This window comes from Pelobates fuscus, chromosome 7, assembly GCF_036172605.1.
Source record: "Pelobates fuscus isolate aPelFus1 chromosome 7, aPelFus1.pri, whole genome shotgun sequence".
NCBI classification, from domain to species: Eukaryota; Metazoa; Chordata; class Amphibia; order Anura; family Pelobatidae; genus Pelobates; species Pelobates fuscus.
The window spans coordinates 88,310,402-88,324,375 of record NC_086323.1 but is presented as its reverse complement, the minus strand read 5'-3'; the positions used below and the strand labels follow the sequence as shown (position 1 = coordinate 88,324,375).

At 45.5% G+C, this 13,974-nt stretch overlaps 1 protein-coding gene across 1 annotated transcript in view; it reads right to left on the bottom strand.

Moving 5' to 3' along the window:
• Nucleotides 1–833: 833 nt before the first annotated feature.
• Nucleotides 834–13,974, bottom strand: part of LOC134568710 (calcium-activated chloride channel regulator 1-like) — an 83,263-nt gene continuing 70,122 nt past the window's right edge. The window contains exons 14-15 of the mRNA XM_063427362.1: nt 1,226–1,486; nt 834–1,021 (exon numbers count right to left, since the gene is read on the bottom strand). Coding sequence (XP_063283432.1) covers nt 834–1,021; nt 1,226–1,486 — 449 coding nt within the window. The remainder of the gene's footprint in view (nt 1,022–1,225; nt 1,487–13,974) is intronic.

Genomic DNA, 13,974 nt, shown 5'->3' with positions numbered 1-13,974 from the left:
GGGCATTCATTCTCGGGACGAGAATATCATTTTGCCTCTCTATAAATCACTGGTAAGACCACATATTGAATATGCTGTGCAATTTTGGGCACCTGTTCTAAAGAAGGATATCATGGCACTAGAAAAAGTGCAGAGGCGGGCTACAAAATTAATAAAAGGAATGGAACATATCAGCTATGAAGAAAGGTTAACAAATTTAAACCTATATAGTTTAGAAAAACGTCGCCTGAGAGGGGATATGATAACATTATACAAATATATTCGAGGCCAATACAAACCATTGTGTGGAAATCTATTCACAAACCGGACTTTACATAGGACACGAGGCCATGCGTTTAGACTGGAAGAAAGAAGATTTCGTCTAAGGCAAAGGAAAGGTTTTTTTACTGTAAGAACAATCAGGATGTGGAATTCTCTGCCTGAAGAAGTGGTTTTATCAGAGTCCATACAGATGTTCAAACAGCTACTAGATGCATATTTGCAAAGACAGAATATTCAAGGATATAATCTTTCAATGTAGGGTAATAACTGCTTGATTCAAGGATAAATCTGACTGCCATTCTGGGGTCAAGAAGGAATTTTTTGTCCTAGCTTGTTGCAAAATTGTGCTTCAAACTGGGTTTTTTTTTTTTTGCCTTTTGGATCAACAGCAAAAAACAGGTGTGAGGAAGGCTGAACTTGATGGACGCAAGTCTCTTTTCAGCTATCTAACTATGTAACTATGTAACTATGATGATAGTTAACTTAGGACATTTTATACAATATTTATTTTCTGAGCAGCACTTTTATTATACCCATAATTAAAAACCCATAATTATTATTTCAGATTGTATTTACAATCTTAGTTCTGGATCTTTTCTTTTTTTCAGACAGCTGACAATGCAGAGAGTAATGCTTATTATAATACTAATGATAATGGCTGCAGAACAAACTATAAGTGTCATGTATGTTATGTTCAGTGAATTAGAATCATTTGTGTTTGGGTGGGTGAGGGTTGGTTTTGTAGTGGTAGCTTCTGTTGTAGTGGTGGTAGCTTTTGAAATACTGGTGCTGGGGCTATGTTTGGTAGTTGAAGCTTCTGTTGTAGTGGTGGTAGCTTTTGAAATACTGGTGCTAGGGCTATGTTTGGTAGTTGAAGCTTCTGTTGTAGTGGTGGTAACTTTTGAAATACTGGTGCTGGGGCTATGTTTGGTAGTTGAAGCTTCTGTTGTAGTGGTGGTCATTGGAGCTGGTGTAGGAGGAACAAAGAGAGCAGCTTGTGCTATATTTGATGGGTCTGATTTTTGGGAAACCTTATCAATAGCAACTATTGCAAAAAAGAGTACAGTTCCATTCTCTATGACAACATTTTCAGGTGCAAAGCGGAATGTTTCAATGAATCCAGCTTCTTGTGGAATCAAACTGGAGATGTTAACTTGAGTAGCATTAATAAAGTTTTCTCTTAGACCTTTAAGATCAGTGCTCATTCTTAAATCATAACGTGAAGCTGAAAAATAAACAAAATTGATTACATTGTATATGGGGACATCATTAGTGCAGTTATTTCATGATATGTTTAATTCAGTGCCCATACATTTGGTCAAAAATGGACACGCACAAATTATGGTCTTCCCAAGATTAGGAAAAATTAAATATAGCAAATTAAATTACTTTACCCGAATCCATAACCCCCGCTAATCTACAGCAGAACTGTGACATGTATATCCCAGTGCAGTTCTAACAGTAAAGAGTAACTTGTTAACCCTACTTCACTAATGCTAATATACTATTACAATAACAATTAACACCTACTCTACCCTAACATATACACTAGCAGTAACTCTTAACCATTACTGACACTGATCTATCTATCTACTCCCCATTATTGAGCTTTAGGCCCCACTCAATATCAATGGTTGGGGTTGAAGGAGGACCAGTACCAGGTTCCCTCACAATAATTTACAGGTGGCATTTATAGCAACTGGGCAGCAATAGTTTCCAGTCGCTAGTTTTTATAACAGTGAACAGCTGCCATATGTTTTTTGTTTAGTAGATAATATTCCACCCAAGCATGGCTGCTAGATGATCTCTGTTTAGTAAATATTATTCCACCCATAGCATGGCAAGTGGGGTCATAATGAAGATGCTAAAACTCCTGTATAGTAATATGGCGGTCCATATCTTTTTTTAAATACTTTTTTTTTAAAAAAATGTATTGGAGCGGCTGACTAGTAAGTGCTGGGCATCTGCTATATAACTTAACTATCGCAAGAATCTACTCCAATTTCACATCAATAAATCACTTATATGTATCTGCAAAGAAAAAATATACAAACAGGGCAGAAAGTATATTCTCAACCTATAAACACCCCTCTTAATCTCCTTTTGGATGCCACTCACATATACCAGTGCCCTTTCTCCCGGGCTCTAGGTTTTAACAGTGGGAGAGGGGACACTTCCCACAGTTTCTCTTTAATGGTGTAAAGGAAACACTGCAACAACCAAAAAGAAAGACCTATGTCATTATATCTTTATTAATAAAAATAAGTAAATAAAAACTCATAAAATAATCGTGAGCCCACTAAAAACACTCTTAAAGGAACTCTGGACTTTCTCCTTGTAAATCTTCCATGTTCTGTATTTGTCCCAGGCACATGAAGATTTCAGAAAGGAATAATTGAGGAATTTAAATGTGAGCAAGCTGAGAGGAAGTATAAATAACACAATTAATAACATGCTTTGCTAATAATACTATTTAACCCCTTAAGGACAGAGCTTCAGAAGCTTGACTTACGCTTAATGACACAAGCAATTTTTGCATTTTCTTGCTGTTTGCGTTCAACTGCAATTTGCATCTCTCTCATTTATTGCACCGACACATATTATATACTGTTTTTTAAAGGACAGAAAGGGCTTTAATTTGATATAACATATATATATATAAATGCTTACTTATTATAAAAAAAATACAGAAAAATGCAAAAAAAAGAAAAATATTGGTTTTTTTTTACAGTTTTTGCAATCATAATGTGTGCATAATTAGTGCAGGTTAAGGAAAGTAATTAAAAATAAATTCATTTAGTTGTTCTGAATTACAGAATATATAATGTGTCTGGGATTTTAAGTTTTTTTTGGTAGTTACAGGTCACAAAGCACAAGGAGTAAAATAAAATTTTAATGTGGAGCGATTTTAGAATTTGGTATGTTTGTCTTGTAAGCCTAATAGCCATAAAATAAAACAAAATTGCCACACAAAAGTATATATTTATATAAAGTAGACATCACAGGCTATTTACCTAAGGTTGTTTTGACACTTTCTACGTAGCCATTTTACCGCCAACCTCTGCTAAATATTGGAGTAAAATTGTAGATTATGCTAGCTTTAGTGTACCTATAATCTTAATTTTATTAATGACAGGAGGCGAGTATTTGCTTAAGTCTCTCTTTACTAGAACTCCACAGCAGCACAGAAAAAACAACCAATCAGAAAAAAGTTAGGTACTATAAAACTCCCCTCCCCATGCATCATTTCCTCTTTCAAGCTGCGACAAAACAGAATAAAAAGGCAGAGAACATCATGGGGAAGAAACGAAGTCCTAGATCTGATGAATATAACGATGTCCACCATTCGAGAATAACCGTCAAACTAGATAGTGTCGATGGACTGTAAACTGAAACGAGAGAAAAACAGAATCGAACAGGTTGATTATCCAATGAAATGTACTCTGAATAAACATGTAGGTACCCAATGTAGCAACCCAAATTAATATTAATATGTAGACATCCCAACCCTACATATGAAGAAACACAGACATAAGGAACAAGCGACAGGTAGCAGAGACAACAAACAGAGTTGCATACGTACCTGATAATCTAAACTATAACATTAAACAAGGGAGGGACAAGAATGGGTGGGAAATACTCGCCTCCTGTCATTAATAAAATTAAGATTATAGGTACACTAAAGCTAGCATAATCTACAATTTTATAACATGACAGGAGGCTTCGTATTTGCTGTTTGAAAGCTCAGTTCACCAATCCAACGCTGTTTGTGTCGCTGGTAATTATTCCAGGAAATATCTACGCTAAATGACAGCCGACGGTTCAAAGAAGATGCCAACCGACAAGGTATCTCAAATACGGAAAAAGGCACCCTCCGTCGGTAAATCCATTGTACGTGGCGTAGCAAACTGTTTCCTAGAAGTCGGTCCATGAGCTGGCAAGCCGACCTATTAGTCACATTCCTGTAGTTGTATAACTGTAGTCGCGAGAAAAAAACTGACACCAAGTCTCAACTCATGACCCATAAGGCGGCTCCACCGATCGTGCCAGGGCCATTCGGCGATGCGGCCTTGCAGGGAGATCTCCAATCTCAAGGAATGCACCGAAGACCACCACCAAAATCGCAATAGAAGTCGAGGAGGATCTTCGTACCTTCATGTCCTACCCGGTGGGGTGACTCATCCGAGCATAAATTCATAACGCACACAATGAGAGTGTGGCCAGACCAGCCGTATACAAAGTGATTCCAATAGTCCAAACGGACCGTGTAAACTTCGGACGCCGTAGAGAAAAAGCTCCTGAAGACGTCCGTTCAGGGTTCCGAACTGAACTTGAGTGGAGGAACGGTGGTCGACTATTCTGGGAATAGGGAATCCCAGAAATCCTCAAAGGAATGGGAAAGTGCAAACAGGAACGCAGATTTCCATCCTGAAATGCCCTCGTCCAAGAGTGAAAGATGTCTGTGTGAGAGTCGGGGTATACCAGGTACCACCATAAGGTCTCGTAGGTCTCCTCGACGATAGTTGGAAAGTAGGGTAGCGCGAATCCAACAAGATGGTTCCCGTGAGGAATAACTAGAGTATAGACGGAGGGTCCTCCATCTCCGAACCCTGATCACCAGGTATACGTTTCGAGGAGACGGGGCAGTCCTGCCATCTTATCCCAAGATCTGAGGACCGGGGAGGTCAAGACAAAACGGGGGTTTCCGGTCGTACCCTGTGAACCATACGTACGGCTTTTTACTTTCAGAGCGGGTAATAGGCTCTCCTTAATCCTGTTACCCGAGCAAGGTAGAGCCCGTTTGCTCCATGAAGGTCCCCGTATCTCCTGCCACCTAAATATGGGAGAAACTGTCTGAGCAGTTGTTCACAATGGTCCGGATATCCAAAAACAGAAAGCAATCCTCTGCTTGTTATGGTGCAGAATATACCCAAACCTGCACTCACATGATACCTGAGTTCCATCCGAAAGCCGTACCATCTCCAGGAATGTGTATAAATAAGTGGGAGTCACCCCTCGTTATACCACTGTGAGAATATCCCTCCATTACAGGAGAAAGACTAGAGGGAACCAGTCTACCTATGGATATCTTGCATGACCAGGCAGTCCTCTATATCGAAATCAGTAGCACGGACGTCAGAACTACTTGAATGCAGGAGGGACGCCCCTCCATGAAGTCATCGGTGTCTTGCACAGGTACAAGCCTGTGTGAAGAACAAATGGATGGCACCGTAGAGCGTCGAGTGCATGAGAGAGCCGCGCTCTCTACTAATGTGATCAAATATCGTGCTAACGTCCGGCTGATAGCCTGAGCGGGCCGCACCCGTAAATAACCAAACAGTAGAGTCAGCATCCTTGACCGTTCCTCTCTATGTTCCTCCAAACATGACCCCTGTATCCAGCTCAGTCTCCGGCTGAGGTTGAGGGGGGGCTGCGCCCTCTAATAACAAATCAGTGTCCGGTAACGTATCTGAGAGGGGTTTGCTCTCTGCTCCAGCAGATAAAATATTCTCGGATTGAAGAGATGGAGGGTCGCACCCTCCTGTGATCCAAGCTAGGGTCCCTAGGGACTCAGGGCGACCAACTAAAGGGTACACTAAATACGAGTATCAGCATAAGGCTGAGGGCAATCTACGGGAAAACGATGGAAAAACTATCAACTGACCGTCCGGATCCCGTGCGCGCGCGCGGGTTCCAGGCGGACCGTTGGTAGTCTGAGGAAAGCAGGAGACGTTCTCCGCAATCCACGAGCACCCAGGAGGTCGGAGGAGGTCAAGTCAGGCCTCTCGACGACCCGAGCGAAAGGAAAAGGAAGTCACGAAAAACGAAAAAGACAACAATAACGTAGGTATGAGTAAAAACGCAAATTCTATCTCAGCTAGAAGGCAAATAGCAGGCCGGAAGGCAAGACAAGTAAGCCCCACCGCACAGGGCCAGGAGCTAACCTTACGCAGGAATAACTACCGATAGCTATATGGATACCGGGAGACAGATACGGAGTTAGTTGATAAAGACAAGGAAAACACCGCGTTCTCCTGTAGGTGACTGAGTACCGGTCCTTGCCTGTGCAAAGTTCTCCTTGGAGATGTGCCGTCGCCGGACTGGCGCAAACCGCGGATGTGTGTCCGGGGTCTTCGTAAGACAACTTGCCCTTCAGGTCTGAGGTTAGGGCCTTCACCCTACCTACCATATCCAGATGGCCGTATATTGGTGTCCTCTTGGATAGCATGGCAATGGTGCTTGTCCGGACACCTGCCTATTTCCGTGTCACTGGTGGGCAGTGGCTTCTCCTCAGTGATATTCCCCCAGGCCCGCGGCCAAAAGGGGGTTCGGCACCAATAGAGCGGGCCCAGCAGGCCAAACTAATGAACACAGGATAGTTGGCCAAGCTAATAGGCACCGACATAGTAGGCCATACAAATGGGGCACCGACATATCAGGTCGTGCTTATGGGCACAGACCTAGCAGGCCGTTCTTATGGGCACAGACACAGCAGGCCGTTCTTATGGGCACAGACATAGCAGGCCGTTCTTTTGGGCACAGACAATAGCAGGCCGTTCTTATGGGCACAGACAATAGCAGGCCGTTCTTATGGGCACAGACAATAGCAGGCCGTTCTTATGGGCACAGACAATAGCAGGCCGTTCTTATGGGCACAGACATAGCAGGCCATTCTTATGGGCACAGACATAGCAGGCCGTTCTTATGGGCACAGACATAGCAGGCCGTTCTTATGGGCACAGACATAGCAGGCCGTTCTTATGGGCATAGACATAGCAGGCTGTTCTTATGGGCACAGACATAGCAGGCCGTTCTTATGGGCACAGACCTAGCAGGCCGTTCTTATGGGCACAGACATAGCAGGCCATTCTTATGGGCACAGACATAGCAGGCCATTCTTATGGGCACAGACATAGCAGGCCATTCTTATGGGCACAGACATAGCAGGCCATTCTTATGGGCACAGACATAGCAGGCCATTCTTATGGGCACAGACATAGCAGGCCATTCTTATGGGCACAGACATAGCAGGCCAACTTGGGCTGTGCATTATTACCATATTGTGATGATCATGTTATTTATATAGTGCCATCCAAGTCTGCAGCGCGGTTCAATGGGTATAGAGTGAGTAACGGGGACCTCTGAGTTCGTGAAGAGGTCCCTAAACCTAGTAGATCCTCGGAGCATCCTGTGAGATAGGACCCCTAGGTACCAACCCATTTATACAGTGTAATGCCGTGTGAATAACTCGAACCGGGACAGGCAGTCCCTAAATGCCCAGCAGTCAATTAGTGGTAGTCCAGCTGTATCGTGTACAAGCGGAAGTTGTGCCAGTGATTATCATTTCCAAGAATATAAGATACACTGAGCGGTACTCTCCATAGACTGTGCATGGGTATGCACATGCTCACCCGGATCTGTTTGAGATTTCTTATCGATATCATAGGATACCATCAATATACCGGCTGAAGGGTATTGAAACCATTGACACTTCCAGGAGTAGGGCTAAATGATAGTCAACTCGATGAAATCCCCTAAGAACCTGATAAAATTCATAGTATCAGTGTAGACTGGACTCCCATACCAATGAATCAGAGCCAAGTCTTGTATCTTCTATATACCACGAACAGAGAATTCCTACCAGAGTAGTCTCAACTGAGACCTCGTGTCTGGACCAGAAAAAATATATATACTGGCACTGTATACATCCTGTACGGAGTTTGTATAACTGAGTATGTACATACCTGTAACTTGCAGTAGGCCGTGATATACCTTGACGGTAGAACTCACAGAAATCTGTGATATATATACTGTCCGCAAACTCTCAGAAAACTGTGGTAAACACTGTAGGCAAAAACCCACGGCATTCTGTGATATACACTGTCAGCAAAGCTCACAGCAATCTGTGATATACACTGCCAGTAAAGTGCACAGCTTCTGCGATATACACTGACAGCAATGGACAGCCAAACTCACAGCAGTCTGAGTCAGCAAACCAAACTCTTAAACACTATTAGCGCACGCCGCAATCTGACATATGTATTGCCACTAAAACTCACATCAACCTAAGTCAGCAAAGCTAACTCTTGATAAACACTTAGCACACACAGCAATCAGACATATGTATTGCCACTAAAACTCACATCAATCTGAGTCAGCAAACAAACATTCGATAAACACTATTAGCACACACAGCAATCTGACATAAGTATTGCCACTAAAACTCACATCAATCTGAGTCAGCAAACAAACACTCAATAAACACTATTAGCACACACAGCAACTGACATAAGTATTGCCACTAAAACTCCCATCAATCTAAGTCAGCAAACCTAACTCAACACACAGTATTCTGACACATGTGTTGCCACTAAAACCCCACAGTAAGACGTGCATAAAACTGTATAAGGATTGTGACGAAACCAACCTCGCCACTGGGCATTGGAGAAACCTGTTTGCCCGCCTCCTACCTGCTGACTATGGCCCCTGGATTATTTGGGGCATATTGTATTTTATTGTGCAACGGCTGGCCCTTTAAGTACAGTGAATGGTATTTTATTGTACTGCTGCTGGCCCTTTAAGAACTGTCTGGGGACATATTGAGACTTTGGGTAACAATACCCTTTAAGACTATGGCCCCTGAAAACTTATTAACATTTATTGGGTGTGTATGGCCCTTTAAGAACCGTCTGGGGACATATTGTGACTTTGCTGAACAATGCCCCTTTAAGACTATGTCCCCAGACCGGTAAAATAACTTGTTCCTGGCTTTCCCCCACTTGGTTCAGTAAATAGGGCTTACTGAACCAAGTACCACACAGGCGGACCACCCAGAAGCTAAAGTGTGCAGGCAATTTACCTCCCAGGCTGTGAGGTTACTGCCGGTCAATTGCACGTGGCGGCGGCCATCTTGGTTTCCTCGAATGCGGTCAGCGGTGTATGCTAAAGATTCTGTGGAACTAAAATCGGCTACACATTCTGCCGAACACCGCTGACCCTTACCTTCTCCCATACGGAACTTGCAGCTCCAGAGACTAAGTCCCGTTCGAAATGGGACTTAGTCGTTTTTTCGGCATGAAATTGACCGACCGCACAGCCCAAATCTATGGAACTGTTTTGGGCAGGAAATTGTGCTTGCGGTCGGTCATAAAGGACTTCCACCTAACTTTTGATTCACTGGAGGGATCTGTGTGATTTTTGGAAGGGTTTATGTTTAAAGTGTGCTGATTCTAAATATATGGTTTTTGGGAAGATTGGATGTACAGTTTTAAAGTTATAGCACATGTATAAAAACTGTATTTTCCCTGGCTGTAATAATTATGTTAACTGGTTATCTGAGGGGAGGGAACATGTGGGTTGTAACCGTTATGCTATTGGCTGTTTTACCCCGCCCCTGTGGGCGGTCTTTTATGTGTAAGATGGAAATAAAAGCAGACTGGGTGTGCTAGCACCTCAGATCATCTTGTACCTTCATGAAGTTTCGGCTCATGTTTGGGGGGATTGGAGAACTACACTCTGGGGATTGCTATAATCACTATACTCCCCAGGGTATAATCGCTGAGCTCTGCTAAGAGCTGGTTCCTGTTCCTGCGCTCTGGAATTCGGAGAGGTCCATCTACTGGAAGCTAGACCCTGGTCTTGGGTCCAGAGTGGGTAGCGTGGCGAGACCCCAACCAAGCTGCGGCGGTTCGTGGGAGTCTACAGTGGTTATGGTGTCTGGTGGAGTGCTTGGAGACCTCGGAAAGCACTAGGAGCATCCGTCAGCGGAGGGTACCCGGTCGGGGTGCCAGGTGATCCGTTACAGTGGTGGCAGCGGTGGGATGGCGTCCTAGTGCGAGGTAAAGCAGCTCAGAGACACAGTTCGTTTGGAGTTACAATTGAGGGCAACGTTCGTATTCGTACAGCGGCCCTGTTCGCAACAGAATGGAGAGAGTTAGCACCTGGGCAGCGCTCACCTACGAGCAGGCGTTCCTTCGGGAAATGCGATGGCGACTGGCGTGTTTTAGCACGGATGTCCCGGACAGCGTTGTCCGGATACTTGAGGCTCATGTGGCCGAGGATCTGCAATACCAAGCCGAACGAGCCGGGTGGGGGACACCCAAGCCACAGCGGCAGTGTGAGTCCCAGAGAGCAGAAGGTGTCGTCCTTCCTCTCCAGCGGCAGTGTGTACCCCAGGGAGCAGAAGGTGCCGTCCTTCCTCCCCAGCGGCAGTGTGTATCCCAGGGAGCAGAAGGTGTCGTCCTTCCTCCCCAGCGGCAGTGTGTATCCCAGGGAGCAGAAGGTGTCGTCCTTCCTCCCCAGCGGCAGTGTGTATCCCAGGGAGCAGAAGGTGTCGTCCTTCCTCCCCAGCGGCAGTGTGTGTCCCAGGGAGCTGAAGGTGCCCTCCTTCCTCCCCAGCGGCAGTGTGTACCCCAGGGAGCAGAAGGTGCCGTCCTTCCTCCCCAGCGGCAGATCATTAATGTGCAGGGAATTGGGAGCCCAGTCTCCATTCCCCAGCGGCAGAGTGTTCTATCGGGAGAGGAGCCTGTTACCCCCTCTCCCCAGCGACAGCTTAGTGTACCAGGGGGAGACTGTAAGCCCCACAACTGTGCAGATGGGACCGTGGTCTCTGCACCTACAGCACAGCGTGTTCTAATGGGAGAGGAGCTGGTTACCACCTCTCCCCAGCGGCAGCTTAATGTACCAGGGGTAGACTGTAAGCCCCACAACTGTGCAGATGGGACTACGGTCTCTGCACCTACAGCACAGGGTGTAAGGACAGTCAGTCCTGTCCTCCAGCAACAAGGCTGCTTAGCCAAAGGGGAGACAGTCGGTCTCCCCCTCCAACAGCGGAACTATGTATCCAAAGGGGAGACAATCGGTCTCCAACAGCAGAGCTGCGCAGCTAAAGGGGAGACAGTCGGTCTCCAGCAACCAGGCTCCAACCAGACTACTCCCGTGGTAGTGCTGGCACCAGGGCAGAGTACCGCTGGCCTCTGCCCACTCAGCAACCCACCAAAACAGCCTACCAGTCCCCCACACAGCCATGGTGAGGCATCTGGACCTGGACAAGTTTTTTCCTTACTCAGGTGTAATCACCATTTATTGTGGGTGGGCTGTACTGCTGTTCCTGTTTTGTGGGTGGGCTGCTGGACTAACAAGGGCACTGACCGGCAAGAGGTCAGGTACCCTGTTAGTCTGTTTGGAAAAGGGGAGAAATGTGACGAAACCAACCTCGCCACTGGGCATTGGAGAAACCTGTTTGCCCGCCTCCTACCTGCTGACTATGGCCCCTGGATTATTTGGGGCATATTGTATTTTATTGTGCAACGGCTGGCCCTTTAAGTACAGTGAATGGTATTTTATTGTACTGCTGCTGGCCCTTTAAGAACTGTCTGGGGACATATTGAGACTTTGGGTAACAATACCCTTTAAGACTATGGCCCCTGAAAACTTATTAACATTTATTGGGTGTGTATGGCCCTTTAAGAACCGTCTGGGGACATATTGTGACTTTGCTGAACAATGCCCCTTTAAGACTATGTCCCCAGACCGGTAAAATAACTTGTTCCTGGCTTTCCCCCACTTGGTTCAGTAAATAGGGCTTACTGAACCAAGTACCACACAGGCGGACCACCCAGAAGCTAAAGTGTGCAGGCAATTTACCTCCCAGGCTGTGAGGTTACTGCCGGTCAATTGCACGTGGCGGCGGCCATCTTGGTTTCCTCGAATGCGGTCAGCGGTGTATGCTAAAGATTCTGTGGAACTAAAATCGGCTACACATTCTGCCGAACACCGCTGACCCTTACCTTCTCCCATACGGAACTTGCAGCTCCAGAGACTAAGTCCCGTTCGAAATGGGACTTAGTCGTTTTTTCGGCATGAAATTGACCGACCGCACAGCCCAAATCTATGGAACTGTTTTGGGCAGGAAATTGTGCTTGCGGTCGGTCATAAAGGACTTTCACCTAACTTTTGATTCACTGGAGGGATCTGTGTGATTTTTGGAAGGGTTTATGTTTAAAGTGTGCTGATTCTAAATATATGGTTTTTGGGAAGATTGGATGTACAGTTTTAAAGTTATAGCACATGTATAAAAACTGTATTTTCCCTGGCTGTAATAATTATGTTAACTGGTTATCTGAGGGGAGGGAACATGTGGGTTGTAACCGTTATGCTATTGGCTGTTTTACCCCGCCCCTGTGGGCGGTCTTTTATGTGTAAGATGGAAATAAAAGCAGACTGGGTGTGCTAGCACCTCAGATCATCTTGTACCTTCATGAAGTTTCGGCTCATGTTTGGGGGGATTGGAGAACTACACTCTGGGGATTGCTATAATCACTATACTCCCCAGGGTATAATCGCTGAGCTCTGCTAAGAGCTGGTTCCTGTTCCTGCGCTCTGGAATTCGGAGAGGTCCATCTACTGGAAGCTAGACCCTGGTCTTGGGTCCAGAGTGGGTAGCGTGGCGAGACCCCAACCAAGCTGCGGCGGTTCGTGGGAGTCTACAGTGGTTATGGTGTCTGGTGGAGTGCTTGGAGACCTCGGAAAGCACTAGGAGCATCCGTCAGCGGAGGGTACCCGGTCGGGGTGCCAGCGGTTCCGTTACAAGGATGTAGAAAAAAAAACGACGTGCAAAAACCCTAAGACTCACAGAATCTGTGGGACAACACTGTAAGTAAGCTTACAGCCCTCACAGGCAATAGCAAAAAAGGAGTATTCCCCCGGAGGTCCCAGCCAGGTAACAAGTAGCCGTGATCTGAGCACCGCGGACGGAGGAGGGGTCGCAAGTAGGTGCACTCTCCTCCGCCCGGTCGGCTACCCGCGGCTCTCAGAAGAAATGGAGTGCGGCGGGCGGCCACGTGGCGAGCGGGCGGCCACGTGGATGAGTGAAGCGGCCGCCGGGTACTCGCGTCCGACCGCGAGTACCTCGGGTGCCGGAGAGTCAGAAAGGGGGTCGAGGGAATCAGGAGACAGCCCGAGGCTAGCCGCCAGAAATCCCGAAAGAGCAAGCAGCCCGCGGAAAACGGCGGGACAAGGAGAATGGGGTAGAGAGGGGGGGGAATCCCAATAACAACACAATAAACCTCTAAATACCATACACCTAACCACATAAGCAGAGGTAGATATATAACAGAGATATATAGTTAAACCCAAAAAATATATCCTGTAAACATACAGAAGGAGAAAGTACAAGATATAAAATAAGTAAATATATATTAAGATACCAAAAATAAATCCCAATAAAACATAACAAAACCCCAAACCACCCACTATAAGCAGGAGGTAGTGGTACTCTGACCTGTACTGATGCGGAGCAGCAAAGAAAGAGGAAATGATGCATGGGGAGGGGAGTTTTATAGTACCTAACTTTTTTCTGATTGGTTGTTTTTTCTGTGCTGCTGTGGAGTTCTAGTAAAGAGAGACTTAAGCAAATACGAAGCCTCCTGTCATGTTATAAAATTGTGTTTTTTGGGTGTTTTCGCACACAAACGTATAACAAAGAACTTCTCATGTGTATTTTGTAAAGTTGGTGTGTGCTATTCCTGTACAAAGTTTTATTATGTGTTCAGTTACTTCTGCTGAGTACAACGGTACCCCCATTGTATGTCTTTGGCACTATTTCGTGAAGCTACAGTGCCATATAGGAGACCTGTCCTTTTCAGTATTCACAGTAGAATTTTGAGAGACGGATTTAATGAGCCTATGCTTCCATTTGGGGTATTATAGTAG